At 41.8% G+C, this 22,746-nt stretch overlaps 2 protein-coding genes across 4 annotated transcripts in view; both read left to right on the top strand.

The window, feature by feature from the left end:
* LOC107295627 (eukaryotic translation initiation factor 3 subunit F-like) overlaps window positions 1–646 on the top strand; it is a 3,456-nt gene extending 2,810 nt beyond the window's left edge. The window contains exon 3 of the mRNA XM_015824943.1: window positions 379–646. Within this exon, the coding sequence (XP_015680429.1) occupies window positions 379–456 (78 nt within the window). The 3' untranslated portion in view covers window positions 457–646. The remainder of the gene's footprint in view (window positions 1–378) is intronic.
* A 4,331-nt stretch (window positions 647–4,977) lies between these two features.
* ANXA7 (annexin A7) overlaps window positions 4,978–22,746 on the top strand; it is a 29,000-nt gene continuing 11,231 nt past the window's right edge. The window contains exons 1-6 of one of the 3 annotated variants that reach the window (XM_015824939.1): window positions 4,978–5,079; window positions 10,719–10,773; window positions 13,644–13,860; window positions 14,897–14,992; window positions 16,491–16,531; window positions 21,193–21,295. In XM_015824939.1, coding sequence (XP_015680425.1) covers window positions 10,720–10,773; window positions 13,644–13,860; window positions 14,897–14,992; window positions 16,491–16,531; window positions 21,193–21,295 — 511 coding nt within the window. In that variant the 5' untranslated portion in view covers window positions 4,978–5,079; window position 10,719. Of the gene's footprint in view, window positions 5,093–5,122; window positions 5,182–10,718; window positions 10,774–13,643; window positions 13,861–14,896; window positions 14,993–16,490; window positions 16,532–21,192; window positions 21,296–22,746 lie in introns of those variants that run through there. The other 2 variants (XM_015824942.1, XM_015824941.1) reach the window with 2 other exon arrangements.

The following is a 22,746-nucleotide window of genomic DNA, read 5'->3' as shown; positions in this document are numbered from 1 at the left end:
CAGGGCGGCTTACAGCAAGCTAAAAACAGATAAAGACCCTACAAACACCGTTTTAAAATATAATTAAAAGAAATATTAATTTTGCCGTTTCATTTAAAATTTTTGTTAACACCCAATATAAAATCCAATTAAAATCCAATCTAAAATACCCCTCAGGCCAGCCCCGCTAGCTGGAATAGCCATGTCTTGAGGGCGCGGCAGAGTTCCCCTTCAATTCCCTCTAGATCATTTATGCCACTAGAATTGGAAGTTTTAAAAATATGTTTGTTTATTGGTATGAGTGATCGGACAAAGTTACAGATTTGTTTCTATTGTTTCCATTGAACAGTGTTGCACAATGTAAGGAATCTTAAATATATATATTTTTTTCCTCTTTAGGACCTGCTGATGGTAACCTATTTGGCAAATCTTACCCAGTCGCAGATTGCACTCAATGAAAAAATCTTAAACCTGTAATGAAATCTTAACCATCTATTAACAAGACCACCTAAAGAAACAGTGGAACTTCTTTGCACAGTCTAGACTTTGTAATTGGATCCTATCTTCTGAAGTGACTGCTGAATTAATCTTTCTCATCACTTTTTTTCCTCTTCTAAGTATGATCAGAAAGGTGATGATCATTAAAAACCATCAAGGAATTGCTAAGCTCCTGTCTTGCTTGTATATTATTAACATAGTTCTATAAATGTGTAGGGATCCTTGATTTCTACTTGGGAAATATATTTGAATTTGTTTTTGAAAATATTTATCAGCTTCGAGCGGGAAAGAAAGAATAATTTCATTAAAAATAATAAGCTTTTCAAAATGTCATTCAAAATATACGAAGAGCTTTGCTTTCTTGTTAGTAAATGACTACGTTTCTTTCATTTCTACATAGTATGTTTAGGATTTAGATGGGTGTAGGAAAAGGCATTGTAGAAAAAAAAAGTTAATCTCTGTCGCATTCTCTGTTTTACAGATTACTTTCTTTTAGGATAGAGACTTGTGGGACTGAAGTTGATTAAAAAAATCATGAACAACAAGATTTTGTTGAAGTGCAAGGCAGAAGGAGAATTGTTCTCATATAACCAATGTTTCAACTGTGCTATGAATGTAGAAAATTAACAAGGCTGTGAAAGCTAATGAATGCATTCTTGTATCACAGTACCACAACTTGCCAGCAGAAATTGTAGGTATGTGCTTAAATGAAAATAGCATCCTGGGTCTCGGGAAATTCCTTTAGGTAGTTGACCTGGAGGAAATGAAAACAATGACTGTTCTGTTATGGAATGATGGTCTCAAGGAAGGAGAGACTCATGAGAGGGAGTTTAATCCTTGAGCAAGAACAGATATCCTTACTTCAAGGATTTTCCTTTCAGGAGTAGAAGCTTGAGAACTTGGCTATCTAGTGAGAAAGTGGAAGATGATCTAGTGATTAATGCAGGGATGAGGTCAGATGATCATGATATATTTCTTTATATATGAATAATAGTTCTATCATGGATTGATGCTCCGTAGATGTGTTTGGAATTTGAATTATAAACCAAACATTATTTCCCTGTACACAGCTCCTGATGTAGCAATACTGCCAGATAGGGGAATAGAATTGGCATCTTGATCTTAAAGATCTGGTCTTGTTCAAGATTTTACTCTTCAGTGATGAATATAAATGGGAGGTACTATTGCTGGCCCTTTCCACAGATACTGATTGACTGCTGTGGGAACAGAACGCTAAACCAGATGGTGTTTAATTTGGTAATGCCTGCTTCTTTGCCTTTGATGATAATGCTGTAGTGGAATGGCTGAGTCTATAGGTAGAGGGTTGGAGGTCTCAAGCCATTTCTTGCAGAAACTTTTTGGGTCTTCACACCGTGGCTTATCCCTTCAGATAGTGGCTTAGAAATACCTGTTGCTACCAGCTGTCATCTAGGGCTATTTAATAAACGGATGAGGATTCTGAGGAGACACAATTCTATGCCTCTCAATCTTAAAGCTGTCCCTGTATGAAGATATCCCTGTACATGTTATATATATTATTTTCTCAACCAATGTTGTCATTTGTTGATGAAGCTGGCCAATGATTAGGTAATAACACAACCAAGAATATCTGAATTGGCACTAGCCCTGAGCTTCTTTTTGTTATTGTTGTAAAAATCACATCTTTGTTAATACTCAAGTTTCTATTCAGGATAAATTATGTGTAGAAAACAAAGGGAGAATATCAAGGAGTACTGTATAATACACCCAAAAAAGAAATAGAAGAAATCAGAGCTGTGGTTCTTGATGTCTATTAAAAACACCAATGACAATATTTATTTATTTACTGCATCTTCAAGCAGAAGCCTGTAGTGCAGTGATGGTGAACCTTTTAGAGACCGAGTGCCCAAACTGCAACCCAAAACCCACTTATGCATCGTCGAGTGCCGGGTGGGTGTGGCCCATTGGGTGGGCGTGGCCCATTGGCTGGGCGTGGCTGCAGTGGTAACGGCAGACTGGGACTAAAAAGTTCAATCAATTCCAACTTTGCAAGAACTTTTGTTTTCCTGCGAGAAGTTGAAATTGACTGATTGAACCTTTTTTTTTTTTTTGCACATGGCGGCGGAGGCCTAAAGCGAAAAGGTTTTATAAAACCCAGCTGAAGGCCTAGGACTGGGGCGACGATGCGCATGCCCACAGAGAGGGCTCTGTGTGCCACCTCTGGCACCCATGCCATAGGTTCACCACCACTGCTGTAGTGCTTTTGTAGCCACTACAGGATTCTGCTTGAATAGCATTGCATCACCTTTAGGATGCCTGAGTTTTAGCTTTTATACAGCATGGAGGACGTCATGCATCATCAATCATTTTAAACATGGATGTTGTTGGGAAGTGGCATCGCCTTCTCATTTGAATCATGGACCCCACACGATCCAAATGTAGCAGAAGTTTTAATCTGATTAAGCCAGAGAAAAGACTATTCCTTTCTTTTTTACCATTTTCAAATATGAAGGAAGAAATGAAAAATAGAAAATCAAGTTCATGGTTTCTTCAAATTTGATTATGCCACTAAGATTGTATACATGTGTACATAGCAAAAACTAAAGCAGAGATTGTCATTCAGCTACCATAAAGGTGTCTAGGATAATAGCCAAATTGAGTTTTGTGTGGGTTTTTTAAGAAAATCATGGCTATTTAGTTTTCTGTCATCACAAATCCTTATCCTTAATCTTTTATTATACACTTTTTTTGCCAAATTGCACTTATTTTGATACAATTCCTATGGACTGGAACTATTTACCTGAATCTGTTCTCATTCTAATTTTTTTTTCAATTGTGCTTTTTAAAATTATACAGATACCTGTCTCTCAAGGTGTGGGAGGCAAAGATGATCAGATCTGAATTTACTTTATACACAGAAATGAGAGTTGGAATATGACAGAAGTTTCATGCAGATATTGTGTAGCTCAATACAAATACTCCTCAACTTACAGCAATTCATTTAATGACCATTTGAAGTTACAATAGCACGGAAAACAGTAATTTATTACTGTTTTCCACATGACCATTGCATCCTACCCATGGTCACATGATCGAAATTCAGATGTTTGGCAACTGGCATATATATGAAGGTTGCAGTGTCCTGGGATCATGTGATAATGTTTCACAACCTTCTGACAAGTAAAGTTACTGGGGAAGCCAGATTCATTGAATAACTGCAATGATTCACTTAATAACCTAGAACTAAGGAGAAACTTCCTGACAGAACAATTAACCAGTGGAACAACCTGCCTCCAGAAGCGGTGGATGCTCCAACACTGGAAGTTTTTAAGAAGAAACTGGACAGCCATTTGTCCGAAATGGTATAAGGTTTCCTGCCTGAGCAGGGGGTTGGACTAGATGACCTCCAAGGTCCCTTCCAACTTTTTTTTTTATTATTATTATTATTATTATTATTATTATTATGGATCATTGCACAGTCAGCCAGATGTTCAGACTGGATTTGACCTTTTGTCTACCTACTGAGTCCTTACCCAGGACCTGGGATAGGCAGATGTGGATGTTTGATGGTATTACAGATATCATCGCAGGATGGATGCAGTTCCTAGTAAGTCTGCCTTTTGCAATTGACTAATGGCGAATTTGTCAATGCCGATGATGGTGTCCAAGAGGTGCTCCAGTTGTTTTGGGATTGCACCCAAGGCGCCTATTACTAGTGGTAGTACCCTTGCTTTTGCCACAGTCTTTCTATTTCTATTTGTAGGTCTTTGTATTTTGTTATCTTCTCCAGTTCTTCTATTATTATTATTATTATTATTATTATTATTATTTGCAAGAAAGATGGTAAAACGGGGCACAACTCTCTCGCTTAGTAACAGAAAATTTGGGTTTAACTTTGGTTGTACCTGAACGTCTGATTCAGATCCTTGATGGCACAGCATTGCCAAGAAGAGCAGATCTATAGTTACGTGCCAAGTGTGCTTTTATTTCAGTGGATTTTCCTCTTGCTCCCTTGCAAAAAAAACCAAACATTAAGATAAATCCTGTTTCCTCGGTTTAATAGAATCTATTCACGCCGAAGCAAAACTTAAAGTTTTCATCTAACTATATAACAAGCAAAACTGCGGGCGGGGAAATTACGCATCCTTAGTTTGACCAGACAAGCGCCCCTTTCTCTCTCTCCCGAATGGGGGACGCAGGGCCTAAATCACAGGGCCGATTCCCGATCCAGCTGATTCCCGATCTTTTTTTTCCAAGCGAGGGTCTGCGGCAGCGCCGCCCTCCTTCGAGGAAGATGGGCGCTCCCGAGTCGCAGTCCCCGAGGAGAGGCGGCAAGGCGTCGGAGCGCAGCCGGCCTCTCGGCGCTAGTCTCGCAGCCCGGCTCCGTGCCGGGGCGAGGACGGGCAGCCCAATGCCGAAGTTCGTACTTCCGGAGGCGAAGCTGCCTGGAGCCGCTTTCGCCTTCGCGTTGCCCAGCGAAGGCGGAAGGCAGGCGGGGCGGAAACGTTCCTGCCCTCGGACCAGGAAAGGGCGGAACAGGCTCGCCTCGCCCGTCTCCATTTTGCTCTTCTAACTGCGCGTTGGTGGTCGGAGGGGACGCCGAGGTTCTTAGCCACATTGCAGGCGAGTGCCGGGGGTAAGGGAGGCCGAGCCGGGAAGAAGCGCTCCGTCTGAGGCGGCAGAGACGACCCCTTGCAGAGACGGCCGTTTTCCCTCCTTTTCCAGGTTTCTCTCGCAGGGCGTGTCCCTGCCCCTAGTTTTCTGGATCTTTGCTTCTTTAATAATAATACTAATAATACTAATAATAATAATAATAATAATAATGACAAATTCGCTATTAGTCAATTGCAAAAGGCGGCCTTACTAGGAACTGCTTCCATCCTGCGACGATATCTATAATACCATCAAACATCCACATCTGCCTATCCCAGGTCCTGGGAAAGGACTCGATAGGTAGACAAAATGCTAAATCCAGTCTGAACATCTGGCTGACTGTGTGATGATCCATAATAATAATAATAATAATAATAATAATAATAATAATAATAATAATAATAATAGTGCTATTTTATGGGGGGGAATGTCCCAATTAGTGAGGCTAGGGTGCCTCCTGCTATAACCAGCTAAATGCACTCGGCTGCCTGTTTCCTTGTTTCCATTTGAAGCCCCCTTCGGCTCATTAAGCCAACTTTCTCATTGTGAATATATTAGTCATTCATGAAGTGAAAATGTGGAATAAAAGCGCCTGAAATTGTGTACAAGTCAGTCAGCGCAGAGGTGAAAATGATTCAAGGCCTTTCATTTTTTTGCTGTTCTTGAGTTTGCCGTTTTTCTCTTAGACGCTTGTTATATAATGAGCAAACGAATGATGATAGCATGCTAAATTAAAGCACTTAATCGGGACAGTCTGTTCTTGTGTTTGCCGCTTTTCTCTTCGAGGCTCGTTATGTAATGAGCAAATTAATGATAGCGTGCTAAATTGAAGCACTTAATCGGGACAGTCTTCTCTTTGTGTTTTATTTTTTCTCCTTGATTTGATCTAGGGTGTTGGCAGCTAGTAGAAATCAGAATGTGTGAGTCATTAATCCCTTCGTTGACAATATGCTGGTTTCTCCTTCCTTAAAATACATAGCTGCTCTAAGACAGGTCAGCAGCCTTCTTTAGAGTAGGTTGTTTCCCTAGAGACGTTGTGGCAACTAAATTTTATAAATAAATATAAAGTCGATCTGTGAACGCATGGAAACGCCTTCGCACATCCATCCTGTTCCCTTCAGGAAGTTTTTGAGCTAAGGGAGATAATTTTCCTCACCCCCAGGAATTTGATTTGCAGCTGTTCTGGGAAATACCGTTTTCAGCAAATGTCTATGGAAATTCCCTGTCATCCAGATCATGGTTGTCCCAAAGGTATTTTGTCAAAAGGACTCCCCCCCCCTGAAGATGTTTGGCTTCTCATTCAACCAAGAAGCTTTTTCAGTTCAGTTTTCAGCACCACCACGGGGAAAACATTGTGCTTTTTTAAGCAGAGCTGCTGAAAATCCCCGCTTCTCTGCTACAATTTCTTCTCCGTTGGTAGACTGATCTACTTGCTAGCAGGAAAACCAGATAGGCCTGCTTGCACTTTTTCTGAGGGCACCATGCAAGCTACAGATTGTCCAACTTTTTCTTAAGACATTTGTACCACTGGGGTAGCTGCCAGTGAATTTTACATCACAAACAAATTGCACAGTGTACTTCTCCAGTTATGCTGGCTCTTGGAAGTACTACAGATACAGCAGCCTTTCAAGTTAATTTTTTATATAATGCTTATATAAAAAAATATTTAAAATATATTTACTGAGAACTAATACTGATAATACAAGCCTTTTTTCAGAGGAATGTTGCTGATTGAAAAAGATTGAAGAGGCCTGAGCAGGATTAACCAATCGTTTAATATTTCATCAATTTGACCATTCTTTGCACCTGCAGATGGAGCCAAGAAAGAGGATTAATTACAGAATGATAGAATTTTGACTAGAAGCCAGAATTGAAATTGTTCATCTTCTAATGCAGTTTATCCCCCCCCCCCTTTTTGCAGGCTGCATAAGAGAAAGAGCTTTTTTCCCTCAGCTCTGTCTTCAGGCTGAATAGCAAAACAAAGCATAGGAAAGAAAAATAAAGGTTTAAAGGAGAAGGAAAGAAAACTTAAAAGATCAAGGAAGCAAGGTGTAGCAAGCACTGCAGTCGCAGTGTTCTGTGGCCAGTCAGCTGCTTGAAACACACTACTATGACCGTGATCAGGTTAAAGAACTTGGCTTTTTTCTGCCTCCTTAGGCAGTCAAGTGGCACTTGCCATTCCATATATGCCCACACTCCTTACAATTTTTGTGTCAGGTCTTCCCCAGTCAGGAAAGTAAGACTTGTGCCTCCATTTGGTTGAGGTAGAGGAACTTCTACTGAAAGAAACTGGTTGCAGTAAAGTCAGACGGAATCTGGTGTTCCTGCTCAAAATATAAAGCTATTCTTTCCTTTTCCCACTCCCTCCCCCCACGACTAGTCCCCTAGCCAGCCAAAACGATGCCCGTAAGACAGACATGTCAAACACAAGGCCCAGGGGCCGGATGCGGCCCGCGAAGTGGTTTCATGTGGCCCGCAAAGCCATCCTGGAAACAGTGAGGGAATGGCCCCCGCTGCCTTGGCCCTGGCTCAGGCCAGCCGGGAGCCAATGTACAATTTTGTGGTGACCATCTATGCTGAAACACATTCAGTCTTAGCTCCATAAGGCCGTCTAGAAACAGCAAGGAACCAGCCACTGCCGTGTCGGCCCTGCCCCTAGGTGCATGCTGGGGAGGTGTCACCTTTTGTGAGGAATGAAGAAATGGATCATACCTTGGCGCTTGCCCCGGTCCCACCCCCTTCTGCGAGAGACCCTCAGATCTGTCCCACTCCTGCCCAAGCCCCCACAAGCACCCTTGACGTGAACGATGTAGAGCTGGCCACGCCCACCCAGTAGGCCACACCCACTCCATCCACGTCCACCCAGTAGGCCTCACCCACCCTGGCCACACCCACCCGGCCCCGCCAAGGGCAACCCCAATGCTGATGCGGCCCTCAATGAAATTGAGTTTGACACCCCTGCCGTAAGATGTTTTGAGAAATTCTGAGGTGTCAGACTGGTAACATTCCATTCTCCGGGAAAACGGCCTTGGACGTTACAGCAATAGCACCCAATAAACCCCCTCCATCCCCCTTTCTTAATGGCAGGACAGCAGCAAGGCACACGCCGGTGATGGTGGACCTGATATGCTGCCCCCCCTTGAACACAGACGTTAGTCCTGCAGAGCAGAAAAATAATAAAACGGAGAGAGAAAGAGAAGCACAAGACAATTAAATAGCGAGGTTACTGGGACACTGATTATGGAAGCATTTTAGGAGTCTGGCGGCTTTAACGTGGTCAACCCACTCGGTTTCGGAAGGGGGAAAGTCCATGCGAGTAAATACGGTATCTTCCTTCGGTGCTTACGGGAATTCATAATGTCTTTAATTTTGGAGTGTTCACCTTCGATCATGAGGGAGTTCGGGCGGTTGAGGTACTGTGGGGCTCATCATCTAAGATGTAATTTCAGGTTTGAGGGGCTGCAATGGAATACTGGGTGGACTCACCAATGAGGATGGTTTGCAACTAATAAAAGTGCTGAAACGGAGGGAGAAAAGTGAGGTTGCACCTTTGTCAGATTTCCATTGTTGACATAAAATGGATTAGAAGTAGAACCGATTGTTCTTTAGTAGAATCAGCACAGAAGGAGAGACTTTTAATCCTCTTTTAAAGTTCCGTGGCAAACCGTCACTTGGGTTATGCAGTTCCTACCATTTTTACAATATTTCTCAGCTATGTGGCTTTGCAATGCAACTTAAGAAATGATTGGTCTATAATTTTAATGGTAGGTTTATTTTAACAATGAGAGGCAGAATAACAACAGAAAAATCCAGAAAAACTCGTTTCAAAAAAGTGATAAATCGATTTGCATTTTAATGAATGAAATAAGTATATGATTTCCTATCAACCAGCAAGATTTCTGGCTCCCAGGTGTCTTTTATAAAGGGAACGAGATGAGATTAAAGTGAATTTTGCCAATGAACATCTGAATGATTCAGAGGTGAAAGTGTTGTGATCAGATGAGACCAAAATCGAACTCTTTGGCATCAACTCAACTTGCTGTGTTTGGAGGAGGAGGAATGCTGCCTATGATCCTAAGAACACCATCCCCACAATCAAACATGGAGGTGGAAACATTATGCTTTAGGGGTGTTTTTCTGCTAAGGGGACAGGACAACTTCACCACATCAAAGGGACGATGGACGCAGCTATGTACCATCAAACCTTGGGTGAGAACCTCAAGGAGTCAGGGCATTGAAAATCGGTTGTGGATGGGTATTCTAGCATGGCAGTGACCCAAAACACACGGCCAAGGTAACAAAGGAGTGGCTCAAGAAGAAGCACATTAAGGTCCTGGAGTGGTCTAGCCAGTCTCCAGACCTTAATCCCATAGAAAATCTGTGGAGGGAGTTAAAGGTTCGTCCTTCAGCCGCGAAACCTTAATGACTTGGAGAGGATCTACAAAGAGGAGTGGGACAAAATCCCTCCTGAGATGCGTGCAAACCTGCTGGTCAACTACAAGAAACGTCTGACCTCTGTGATTGCCACCAAGGGTTTTGCCACCAAGTACTAAGTCATGTTTTGCGAAGGGGTCAACTACTAATTTCACTCATTAAAATGCAAATCAATTTATAACTTTTTTGAAATGCGTTTTTCTGTTGTTATTCTGTCTCTCACTGTTAAAATCTACCATTAAAATTATAGACTGAACATTTCTTTTTCAGTGGGCACACGTACAAAATCAGTAGGGGATCAAATAATTTCCCCCCTCACTGTATGTCATTCTTAGGCTTAGCCCAACAAAATTGATCTTAAAGCTTTATACTTTTGCATTTTTAAAGTGATCGTTAGGATTGTGCTTGGACATAGCATCCCTGTCAGAAGCATTAAAATACTCGTATGTTTTGCAACGACCATTTGTGTGGCAGCTTTGCAAGCTGTCCTCAGTGGTCTGTACGTATGTGTGAATATGCAAACAGCACTTTCATTGGGATTGCCAATTAAGTGGTGTTGCTTCCACATGTGTACCAAGACAGCTGGGAATGGCCTTTAGCGTAGTTATGTGGGCCTTCCAAGAAACCCTAATGTATTAATAATTTCAAGAGAGATTTTTTTTTAAACTGTACATTACAGAGCACTTCTTTGAAATGTTTTGCATAGCCCTTGTTTACAATTTTGGTGTCTGCAAATACTTCCCATTGCCTAGAAATCTGGGCTTTATGTTTTTTATCTGTTTGGGTATTTATCTGTTTGGGTATTTGGTGAACATTTGGTAAGCAACCAGCTGTCAGGCAGACATATGCTTGCTATGATTCATTTATAATATAGCCAAAATATAACCAATTGAATGAATTAATCTCAGACTATTCTTCCTTCCTTCCTTTTTTCATGAATTCCTAAAAAAGTAAAGCATTCACTTGAAGAAATTTAAAAACAAATAAAAATTATTACTATTAACAAGTTTTACTGTATATCACGCACATAGATATACAATTAAAAAGTGATGTGAATAAAAGGAGTTTTATATTGCCTCTTCTCTCCCTTCTGTGAGTTCATTAGTGCTCCAATGCTTGAAATGATGAAATTCTACAGAAGGTGTCAAGTGTTTTTTTTTTTTCTTACCTTACAGAATGTCGTACCCAGGATATCCTCCATCAGGCTACCCATCTTTTCCTGGTTATCCTGCAAGTATTGATTTGGTTATTATATGCTGGGGGCTGGGGAAACCAAGGTTAAAAAAAAAGAAGACAATTGAGCAATTTATGTAATAAACTAATGGCGGCACAATTTGGTCTGAATCTATCTTGAGATTGGTAAAATAAAGCCTCAGACATTCTATTTATGAAAAAAAAAACTATAAATGGCGATGATTTTCTGTTCATTTCTTTTTTTCTCTTTTATAATTTATTAATTTATAATATAAAATACAGAAATACAAAAAAAAAAAAACCCAGTAGGGAAATAAGGGAGGGGAAGGGGGAAGGGAAAGGTCTGGGGCATAGGGCACATTCTTTTAGCCAGACTAAACAGCAAGCATTGAAATACAGTTTCAAATCTGGTAACCCAAACCTCCTCTTTCCTTAGCATCTTGCAATAATTTGTATCTCATTCTTGGTTTCTTCCCTTGCCACATTCACTTACAAATATCCATCTGCCATTCTTTAAATGGAGTATCAGTTGCAAGTACAGGTAGTACTCGACTTACAGCAGTTTTGCTTAGTGCAGGGGTAGGCAACCTTGGCTCTTTTATGACTCGTGGACTTCAACTCCCAGAATTCCTGAGCCAGCCATGCTGAGGGGAAAGGGAGAGGTTTCCAAGCGGAGCCATGCTGGCTCAGGAATTCTGGGAGTTGAAGTCCACGAGTCATAAAAGAGCCAAGGTTGCCTACCCCTGGTCTAGGAGGCTCACCGCTTAGAACAGGAGGACTTAGGATAGGGGTAGGCAACCTTGGCTCTTTTATGACTCGTGAACTTCAACTCCCAGAATTCCTGAGCCAGCCACGCTGAGGGGAAAGGGAGAGGTTTCCAAGTGGAGCCATGCTGGCTCAGGAATTCTGGGAGTTGAAGTCCACAAGTCATAAAAGAGCCGAGGTTGCCTACCCCTGGCTTAGTGACTGTTCAAAGTTACAATGGCATGGAAAAAAGTGACTTATGACGATTTTTCACACTTACGACTATTGCAGCATTCCCATGGTCATGTGATCAAAATTTGGATGCTTGTCAGTTGATTCATATTTATGATGGTTGTAGTGTCCCAGGATCATGTGATCCCCTTTTGCGACCTTTGGCAAGCAAAGTCAATGGAGATGCCACTTAACAACCGTGTTACTAACTTAACTGCAGTGATTCACTTAACAAATGTGGCAAGACAAGTCGTAAAATGAGGCAAAACTCACTTAATACATTTCTCACTTAGCCACAAATTTTAGGCTCAATTGTGATCGTACGTTGAAGACTACCTGTATTGGTAATGCCTGAAACAGAAAAAGCATCTTTGGTAAAACATCCATCTTAATTAGAGACATTCTACCCATTAAGATTTTCTGTCCATTTCTTAATTGATCAATTATTTGGTGGAATGTGGAAGCACTTTAGATTTTTAGTGAATAAATGAAGCCTATTAAATTCCATGAAGGTTCTAGCAATAGGCTCTTTTAGAATTTGATTTTTTTTAAAAAAAAAAAATAAATGAAAATGCATATAACTTTCTGGGAAAATTTACAGGAGGGAAATTATATTTACAGATATAATTTTCCAATAAAGCCTGCCCAATATCGAAAAATAAGTGGAAGACATTTCTATTCTTTACATTTTTGAAATAGCAAAAAAAGAATGTGTTTATGCACCTTTCCTGATTACATTTGACAAATTCTTCTGAAAACAGCAGAGCTGCAATCCTGCTGAAATGCAGAGTATAGTTTAAAGGGACATTGTGCTAAGTCAGGGGTCTTCAAACGTGGCCCTTTTATGACTTGTGGACTTCAACTCGCAGCTGGCTGAGGAATTCTGGGAATTGAAGTCCACAAGTCATAAAAGGGCCACGTTTGAAGACCCCTGTGCTAAGTTCTATCAAGTTGATCTCAGTGGCAAGAGACAATAGAGGAGGCTTGTAATATATTGTAGAATAAAAGAGAAAGGACTTTTATAGAAGAAATTGAAACATGAATGGGAAATATATTGTCAGGAAAGGATCTTAAGCGTGACTGAGGCTGAACATGTACAAGAATAGTTTTTTAGGACTTTTTAACTGGGAGATGAGCATGACGAGGAAAATCCAAATGTGGTTGTGCCTGGATAATGAACAAATTGGCATGATGAAATAGATTCTGTGGTTGGACATGCACATACAAAAATGTATCGGGATGGCCCCTAGTGCTCCCTCAAATGGGATTTCTAAGCATTTTCCTCACAATATTACAATTGCAAAACCCCTTGCAACCTGGGAGTCAAGTCTGGTCTTTGTCATCCCCATTTTTTTTACAGATAAAAAAATAGGCCTGAGGAAAATTGAGCAGAACTTACTCTTGGCTTGTGTAACTAAAAATATAGCTGAGATGTGTGCTGAGCTAAGTTCCCTCTCCACATAAGATTCTGAATTCAGAAGAAGGGACAGATTATCCTGTAACAAAAATGTTAACTGATGATTAAGGAATAATTACACCCTCAAAATGTCTCATAAAATTGCCATAATGAGCTACACTGCACATGAGAAAGATTGTCCAAAAGCATCTTTATCATTGTAAGGTAGGGGATGTCAAACTGTCGGCCTGCGGGCCGGACGGGTCACGACGAAACCGCGCCCACCCCATTGCCAGTAATAGGGAAAAAGCTCCGATATGTCGTGCGACGTCACGTGACGTTGCGAGTTTGACATATCTGTTGTAAAGGAACCAACCCCAGGATAGATGCTTCCCAGGCATGTAGACTTAAGTCCCAGAATTTTCAGTAATTACCATGCTGGCTATAACATGTGTAGATCCTATGCTGCTTAATTAAATGAGTAATAGAGTCTGTTTCCCAGTATGCTAATACTTGATTGGTTGTTTCTATTCAGCCTACAGGACAGGAATATCCACCTGCTAATCAGTATGCTTACCCTGCGGGGCCTGGAGGCTTCCCACCTGTGGGGGGCAGTGAATATAATGTAGCTCCACCAACTGGGGAATTCCCAGGGTTTGCAGGCTACCCAACTGCACCTGGTGGGTATCCTCCCGCATCTAGTGGATACCCTGGACTACCTCAGCCTGGTGGCATGCCAACTTATCCTGGAGGTATGTTCCCAAGTGCTGTTTGCAGTGTGGGTTTTCGAGTGCTGAATGTTTGTGTCTGGTATTTCAAGAAATCTAAGCAAGCAGGTAATAGGACTGCTATCCTGCTGTATCACAGTGTATAACAGACATGTCAAACACAAGGCCCGGGGGCCGGATGCAGCCCGCGAAGTGGTTTCATGTGGCCCGCGAAGCCATCCTGGAAACAGTGAGGGAACGGCCCCCTCTGCCTTGGCCCTGGCCCAGGCCGGCTAGGAGCCAATGTACAATTTTGTGGTGGCCATCTATGCTGAAATGCATTCAGTCTTAGCTCCATACCCCCCCCCCCGTAAGGCCTGAGAGGAACAGTGAGGCTCCTCCAGTGGACCATGCCTTGGCACTTGCCCTGGTCCCACCCCCTTCTGCCAGAGACCCTCAGATCTATCCCACTCCTGCCCAGGGCCCCACAGGCACCCTTGATGCGAACGATGTAGAGCTGGTCACACCCACCCAGTAGGCCACACCCACACCATCCACGCCCACCCAGTAGGCCGCACCCACCCTGGCCACACCCACCTGGCACCCTGAGGGCAACCGCAATGCTGATGCGGCCCTCAATGAAATTGAGTTTGACACCCCTGGTGTATAACAATAATGGATTGTTAGGAGAATAAAACAGAGGGAAAACACTAAATACATACCAGTTATTTGTTTCTTAATCAAGTATTGATCAAGTCCTGGTCACGTTTAAAGCTTCTGCATATCTGATGCCCTGGACCAGTCCCGGTCTTATATCACAAGCTGACTATTTGGAAGATATATTAGGAAAAAGCTCTACAAATAAGATAAACCTTAACATAAAACTTTAAAAGAAAAAAAATCTGTCTCACGTATATATAAAATGTGGGTAGTATGGCGTAGTGTGGATAAGAGAAGCCGCAATTAGAAAACAGCTTTTGCTGGTAAGGATTGTTTTGCATAAATTGTATTTTTAAATATTTTAGTTATAATAGCATGGCGTCTTAGTTTTATCTGCAAAGTAATAAGCATTTTCTTCCAGATGCTGGTTTCGGAGTACCTCCCTCTGGCTCTGGTTTTGGCTATCCACAGCCTCAATCCCAAATTTACGGTGGAGGTGGTCCAGCCCAAATACCAGGTATAATCCAAATAAGAAGAAGCCGTGATCGTATTTTTGCTTCTTTAGAAGTAAAATGCATTACAGCCTAATAAATGTTCCCATGCTTAGACATGGATTCAAGAAACAGCATCTGTACACAGGCTTAGCTCCATCGTCGTCTGCTGGTGTTTCTGCTTAATTTTGGAATCAGTTGTGTGGTTGCTGATTAATGTAGCCTTTAAAAGTGACTTAGAAGCTGATCACAAAGAATGCTCAGTGGAAATGCATCTGTGCAATATTTCACGCGAGAATAAAGAAAATTGGTACAGAAATTAGGAAGACGCAGCATGTGAGCCTATGGCATTCCAGAATAACAGAATAATAGAGTTGGAAGGGACCTTAGGGGTCTTCTAGTCCAACCCCCTGCACAAGCAGGAGACCCTATATCATTCTGGACAAATGGCCGTCCAGTCTCTTTTTAAAAGCCTCCAGTGATGGGGCATCTAAAACCTCTGAAGGCAAGCCGTTCCACTGGTTCATTGTTCTCACTGTCAGGAGAAAGGAAACAATAATTTAAGCTAAAAAAAAAAAAGAACAAAAAACCCTATAGCAGTTAATCTAAAATCTGATTTAAATGATTTTTTATATTAAAAAATCAAATGCATCAAGGAAAATGTACATACTTTTTTTTTACTGTTGACAGGTATTGGGACTCCTGATTTGTGTTTTATAGATTATATTGCTTTGGTGCAATATGTGTGTCTACAAGTACCACAGATTTTAGCAGTAGTATGTATTTGATATAAATAACATTTGTTCAGCTATAATAAATTGGCTTCATGACAGTACGTAGGACTGTCTTTCTCTGTCTTGCTAAAAGCACTGAATATCAGAATAACAGAGATAGAAGGGACCTTGGAGGTCTTCTAGTCCAACCGCAGGCTCAGGCAGGATATCCTATACCATTTCAGACAAGTGGTGGTCCAATCTCTTCTTAAAAACCTCCAGTGATGGAACACCCACAACTTCTGAAGGCAGGCTGTTCCACTGGTTAATTGTTCTCAATGTCAGGAAATTTCTCCTTAGTTCTAGGTTGCTTCTCTCCTTGTTTAGTTTCCATCCATTGCTTCTTGTTCTAGTGCTTTGGAAAATAGGTTGACCCTCCTCTTCTTTGTGGCAGCTCTGGTATCATGTCACCCCTAATCCTTCTTTTCACCAAACTAGACAGACCCATTCCCTTGAATCATAGTAATTCCCTTGAATCATAGCCTGTTCAATGGTGCACTAGATCTACTACTAACTCTATTCCTATTTTTTTTGTAACCAAGTGTAATCAGTTACTGTTGAAAATTATCTTGGGCAAAAAATTAGAGCACTCCAGGCTGTAATATCAAATGAATAGTTGGTTCTGAAAGAGAGGTACAGGTTTCTCACACAGGCTCTTTTATAAACCCTGATGTTTAGTCATAATCTGTTATGCATCTAAGATATTAACTACATATAAGAATTGTATCTCAGTTATATTTTTCTTTTAAAGCTGGGTATCCTGGTGGACGAACACCATCAACACCCCAGCAGGTATGTTATTTTCTGCTATAAAATTCATTAGTGTGAATTGTTTCAGTGAAACATCTAATTTTGCAGATTGTGACAACCCTACAAATGAGCATGGCTGCAGCCATTTTCCTTCTCATTTTAGATTGCCACATAGAACGGAGCGAGGGGGGCTGCCCAGGTGCTTCGCTAATCAAAATAATATTTTGTCCTGTGGGAACCAAGGTCATCGGCTGCTCCCGAGACTAGGGACTGGGCGTTGCATAACAAGCCCGCCAAATAATCATACTGGGGAATGTAGTTGCTTACATAGCTTTTAAGGGTGGAACATTTAATTTTGTATTGGAAAATTGTGTATCCAGTCTTGGTTTCACTCTTGACCGTGCCGATACTTTGTAACTAATAAACAAGTTCTTTGAGGAATTTGTAAGCCTCAGAGTTCTGCTTTATTCGTCTCTGTCTGTCGGAACCATGACATTAAAACTTTGTTTTCTCGGGGTGCTGGGCCCCGACTGCTTACGCACTCACTTTTGGGAGAGTGGTAAAGACTCAGCGAAGATTCGAAATGGAGAAGTGTGAAACCACTGCTAGCCGCAATGGAATTCTGGCTGTCGGAGCGTAAAGTGGTGCTCCAGCCACCGAGGAGGCATCACCGGCAGGCCCAAAGCCAGGTTAATCCAATCTGGGAAACTGGTACCACAGGAAGGAGCTATGATCCTGGCAGACCTCTCTCAAGCCGAGGCTGCCTCTCAGTGCAGGAGCACTCCTGTAACTGTTGGAGAGGAGCTTCTCTTGCTACCATCCCAGGGTTCTTCATCTACGGATAGCAAAAAGGGAAAGGGGTTGATGGGATGGGATGACTCTGGAGAGTGGAGGTTTCAGTCCGCAGTCCACAGCCCCTCACTCGAACAGCTGAAGGAGAAGTTCGGCAGGCTGGAGGTAAAGGATATGATTCCTGTTGCCCAGGAGATGGGTGCCGTGGGGGGGGGGAATGCCAAGAACTGCCCATCTTCCCCCCCCCCTGCCAAGCTGGATTTAAGAGAGGTTTATTACCGGATCCAGATTAAGGAGGGTGATGAATGGAAAACCACTGATTAATCGTTCTGTCAGGAAATTTCTCCTTAGTTCTGGGTTGCTTCTCTCCTTGATTATATTCCATCCATTGCTTCTTGTCTTGCCTTCTGGTGCTTTAGACAATAGGTTGACCCCCTCTTCTATGTGGCATCCTCTCAAATATTGGAACATTGCTATCATGTCACCCCAGTCCTTTTCGTTAAACTAGACATATCCAATTCTTGCAACCATTTTTCATATATTTTAACCTCCAGTCCCCTAATCACTCTTGTTACTCTTCTATGTACTCTTTCTAGAGTCTCAATATCTTTTTTATATCATGGCAATAAAAACTGAATGCAACATTCCAAGTATAATACCAAGCTATTATAAAGTGGTACTAATACTTCATGTGATCTTGATTCTATCTCTCTGTTAATGTAGTCTAGGGCTATGTTGGGTTTTTTTAGCAGCTGCAGCACACTGCTGGTTCATATTTAACTGATTGTCCATTAGGATTCCAAGAGCAGTCTCGTAGTCACTACTATTGAGCTAGGTACCATCTATTCCATATCTGTTCATTTGGTTTTTCTTGCCTAAATGTAGAAATTTACTTTTTTCACCATTGAATTTCATTTTATTAGATAGGGTCCAGTGTTCAAATCTGTTAAGATCCTTCAATATCTTCATTCTGGAGTATTGGCTGTTCCTGCCAACTTGTTATCATCTGCAAATTTGATTAGTTCCTCTTCTATCCCCTTGTTTAAATCATTGATGAAGATGTTGATAAGTACTGGGCCTAAGGTAGAGCCTTGGGGTACCCCATTGCATACTTCCAATGCAGTTCCAGTAAGGACTACTGTCATTGTTCCTATAGATAAGACCAAACAAATCAGAACTCCGAAGCTTGAAGATTCCTCAAAGAACATGTTTATTGGTTACATAGTATTGGCACGGTCAAAAGTGAAACCAAGTCTGAAATCCCCTTCAAAGAGAAACAATATTACAAAGTTGAAATTCCCACCCTAATGCTATGCAATCAGCTACATTCCCCAATAAAAAAGTTTGGCATGCTTTCTAACTAAATGCTCATGCCCCCCATCTAACAGATAGAAATGACCTTGGTTCCCACAGGACAATAAAATGTTTAAATTAGTAAAAATCCTCCTCCGCACCCCTCCCATTCTTGTGGCAAGAATGAACAAAATGTCTGCAGCCAGGTTGACAGTTGGGCCCCCTAGGAAGAAAGCAGGTCCTGCAAATGAAACAAGATGCAAGTTAAGAATCCTCCCTTGGTTTATATGGATATTTGTCATAAAATTTATTAACCAACCTGTCTGCTTTCACATCTGCACTTTTTCCCAGGTAGCTTCCAATAAAGGGTAGCCCTTCCACTGAACCAAATTTTGTAATTTACCCTTATACAATCTAGAGTCAAGAATACGTTTGATTTCATAATGAGTCTCTCCCTCTACCCAGAATGGGGCCAGGTGCCTTTTTGGGAACCGGCCGCAAGGACAATTCCGTGACCGATTTTAACAAATTGTAGTGGAAAACAGGGTGAACTTTCCCTAATAGTCGTGGGAGTTGCAATTGGACTGTCACAGGATTTATAATTTTGACTATGGGAAAAGGGCAAGGAACGTAGATCCCAATTTCTTACTCGGTAATTTTAATCTTAGATATTTGGTGGAAAGATAAACCTTCTCCCCCACAGGAGATCGCTTTTTATCAGCCTGTTCCTTGTATGTCTTTGCAGCCCGGGTTAGAGCTTTTTTCACATTGGCCCAAACCGCTTGAAAAGAGGTCACCCACTGATCTAAGGTTTGAGAAGCGGAAGGTTCCTGGGGGTATTCGGGCACAGGAACAAAATCCTGACCAGTAGCTATTTTAAATGGCGTAAATCCAGTGCTACTGTGTACAGTGTTGTTGTACGCCACCTCGGCGAAAGGTAGGAGGTCCGCCCAATTAGTTTGTTGGTAATTAACATAACATCATTATGTCATTGCGTTCGTACGTTCAGCTGATCCATTCGTGCTCAGATGAAAAGCAGGTGAAAGCCGCTGGGTAGATCCGATGAGTTTTATAAACCCCCTCCAGAATTTTGCAATAAATTGAACTCCTCTATCTGATATAATCCATTTCAGTGCCACATGGAGTCGATAGATGTGTTTTAAAAACAACCTGGCTAGCTTCTGGGCAGACGGGAGTCCTGGACAAGCGATGAAATGAGCTTGCTTCGAGAAAAGATAAATGACGGTCCAGATCACTGTGCTCCCTCTGCTTTCTGGCAATTCTACAATAAAGTCCATGGCTATTTCTTCCCAAGACTTGACAGAAGGCCTTTTCATAGCGGCACAGGTAGCACAGTTTTGTACATAATCCCTTTTTCATGCCTGGCCACCAAAACTGCCGCCGCACCAAATGCAAAGTTTTCAAAATCCAAAACGACCAGCTTGCTTTGAATCATGACTATGTTGGAGGGCCTGAATTCTGGAAGGTACAGTTTAGAGCCCTTCCAGGCTAGACCACCTCGATAGATCAGTAGAGATCTATTGTAGCTGGACCAAGAATCTGTTTTTAGTTCCTCTCTGAGCTTTTGCGTTAATTGATTACCTGGTTCATTGGATCTCCTTTGCATTTGGCCTCTCGTGCTTACCTGAGAGGCTGATTGGGGCAGAGGAATGATGGAATTAATGACCTCCTCTCGGCAGCTCTTATATTGGGGCATTCTAGACCAAGCATCTGCCAGAAAGTTCTTCCCTCCAGGCTTAGGGTGTCATGGTTCCGACAGATGAAACTGTTCAAAGAACTTCGAGGCATTGTTTACCTTAAAGAATCTTTATTTGAGTAGCAAAACATCGCATAGTCCAAGCCAAAATCTGGATTCCCCTCCCCTGAACACATAGTATCAAAGCACAATTCCCTCCTCTAATTTACGGTCATAAATCACATTCTCCAATTAGTTTGAAATGTAGACTTTCCCTCCAGATCTCCAGCCCACCGCTTCTTATCATCTCTTATTTCAAACAACCTTGAATCACACACTACTATGATCTTGTTATGTCTAACTAATTCCCATACACATTCTTCCCCCCCCCCCAGTATCATCTAATTCTAACTCTTAAGAGTAATGCACAAGTTAAGAAAATGGCTGCCTCTCCATATGTTGTCAAAGCAATAACATTCGATGTTAACAGCATTGACAAGGGTTAGGGCAGGGAGGAAATTTGGACAGCTTGCTCCTGTTTGGACCAATTAGACTTCTCTCGTCCTGCTCATGGCGGTGGTTCCCACGGGACAGTAAAAATCCTCTGCATGCCCTCCCATTCTTGTGGCAACCTAAAACGAGAAAAATGGCTGCAGCCAGGTTCACTATAGAGTTGAGACTTGAGTGCAATTGTTACGAATTCACCTGGTGGTGATGTTCTCCAATCACATCTTTCTGTCTTATCAAGTAATAGGCTGTGGTCTATTTTATTAAATGCCCTTATTGAAATCCAAGTAAATTATAACCAGGGCATTTCACTGGTCCGCTGACTTTGCCATAGTGTAATAATATTTGATTATTAAAATCGAACAAATTCTTAATAAGAATAAAGTTTTGTAATAACACAGATTTCCATTCTCAGCCTGCAGCATTAACTCAGAGCATGCAAGGAACAATTCAACCAGCTCCTAACTTTGACGCAGGGAGGGACGCAGAGATTTTGCGCAAGGCTATGAAAGGATTTGGTAAGAGCTCTTACGTTTTGGAATATGTAGGAGGTGTTTACATTTAAATTTAAATGCCATCTCTCGCTCAGGCTTGTGCGGTGCTGCCACCGGTTCAGCTCATTCCCCTCCCCCGCTACCACTTTTCTAGGATGGTCGCGTACCACCTGCCAGGTGCCAATGTACCACAGGTGGTACCCGCACCACTGGTTGAAAAGCCCTGGACTAGAGTAACGTACTCGTCAGAGATGCACTTCAGCAAAAGAACATTGACCTTCAGACTTTTCCCTGACATCTCCACATTTGTAAACCTTTTCCTTTAGTCTGGACTGCTGAAAACACATTTTAAAAATCCTGTGACATCTGTGGTGTTTGTGATACACTTGTGGAAATCCAGATGCACAGACATTTTGTCACAGTGGACCGAGACCCACTGCAAAACCTTGGACTGAAATGCCTATCTTGGTCACCAGGACAGTTTCTTAGGCATCTGCCTTCTTGGTTTCCTGTCCCACAGGATTTATTTTTTAAAAAAAGAGTTTGGATTATTTTAATTTTAAAAGGAAAGTGAATGTGCTGCAAAAAGAAGACCTATCTTTATTTATAATTTTTTTTAAAAAAATCTTTATTTCTCAGGAGGATGCTGGAATTCACATACAGGATGCTCCTTCGTTATTTTTTTAAAAAATAAATATGGAGGAGAGGTGTAGTCTAGTGGCTTGGCCAAGAAATATACCTGTCTGCTCAGAAAAAAGGCATAGGTCAGCTAGAGGCTGATGTTTGTTAAAATTGTCAGGGAGTAAGCATTAGTTCAAGAAATTAAAAGACATTTGCTCCTGGGGAGGAAAGCTATGGCAAATCTAGACAGCATACTAAAAAGCAGAGACATCACCCTGCCAACAAAAGTACGTATAGTCAAGGCCATGGTTTTCCCCATTGCAATGTATGGCTGTGAAAGTTGGACCATAAGAAAGGCTGAGCGCCAAAGAATTGAGGCCTTTGAACTCTGGTGCTGGAGAAGATTCCTGCGAGTCCCCTGGACTGCAAGGCGATCAAACCGGTCAGTCCTAGAGGAGATCAACCCCGACTGCTCTTTAGAAGGTCAGATCCTGAAGTTGAAACTCAAGTCCTTTGGCCACCTAATGAGAAGGAAGGACTCACTGGAGAAGAGCCTAATGCTGGGAAAGATGGAGGGCAGTAGAAGAAATGGACGACAGAGAATGAGGTGGCTGGATGGAGTCACTGAAGCAGTAGGCGTGAGCTTCAATGGACTCCAGAAGATGGTAGAGGACAGGAAGGCCTGGAGGAACATTGTCCATGGGGTCACGATGGGTCGGACATGACCGCAACTAACAACAAAAGCATTAGTTGTCTCCTGATCACTGACTGAATAAATATTATTTGATGGATTGATTATCTCCTGATAAATGGGTATTTCTGACTAGTTTTAGCAGTTATTTTGTGAGAGCACT

This window comes from Protobothrops mucrosquamatus, unplaced genomic scaffold (genome assembly GCF_001527695.2).
Source record: "Protobothrops mucrosquamatus isolate PMUCROS unplaced genomic scaffold, P.Mucros_1.0 scaffold2421, whole genome shotgun sequence".
Classification (NCBI taxonomy): Eukaryota; Metazoa; Chordata; class Lepidosauria; order Squamata; family Viperidae; genus Protobothrops; species Protobothrops mucrosquamatus.
Note: the sequence above shows the minus strand (reverse complement) of the source record. Positions and strands in the feature narration are given on the sequence as shown.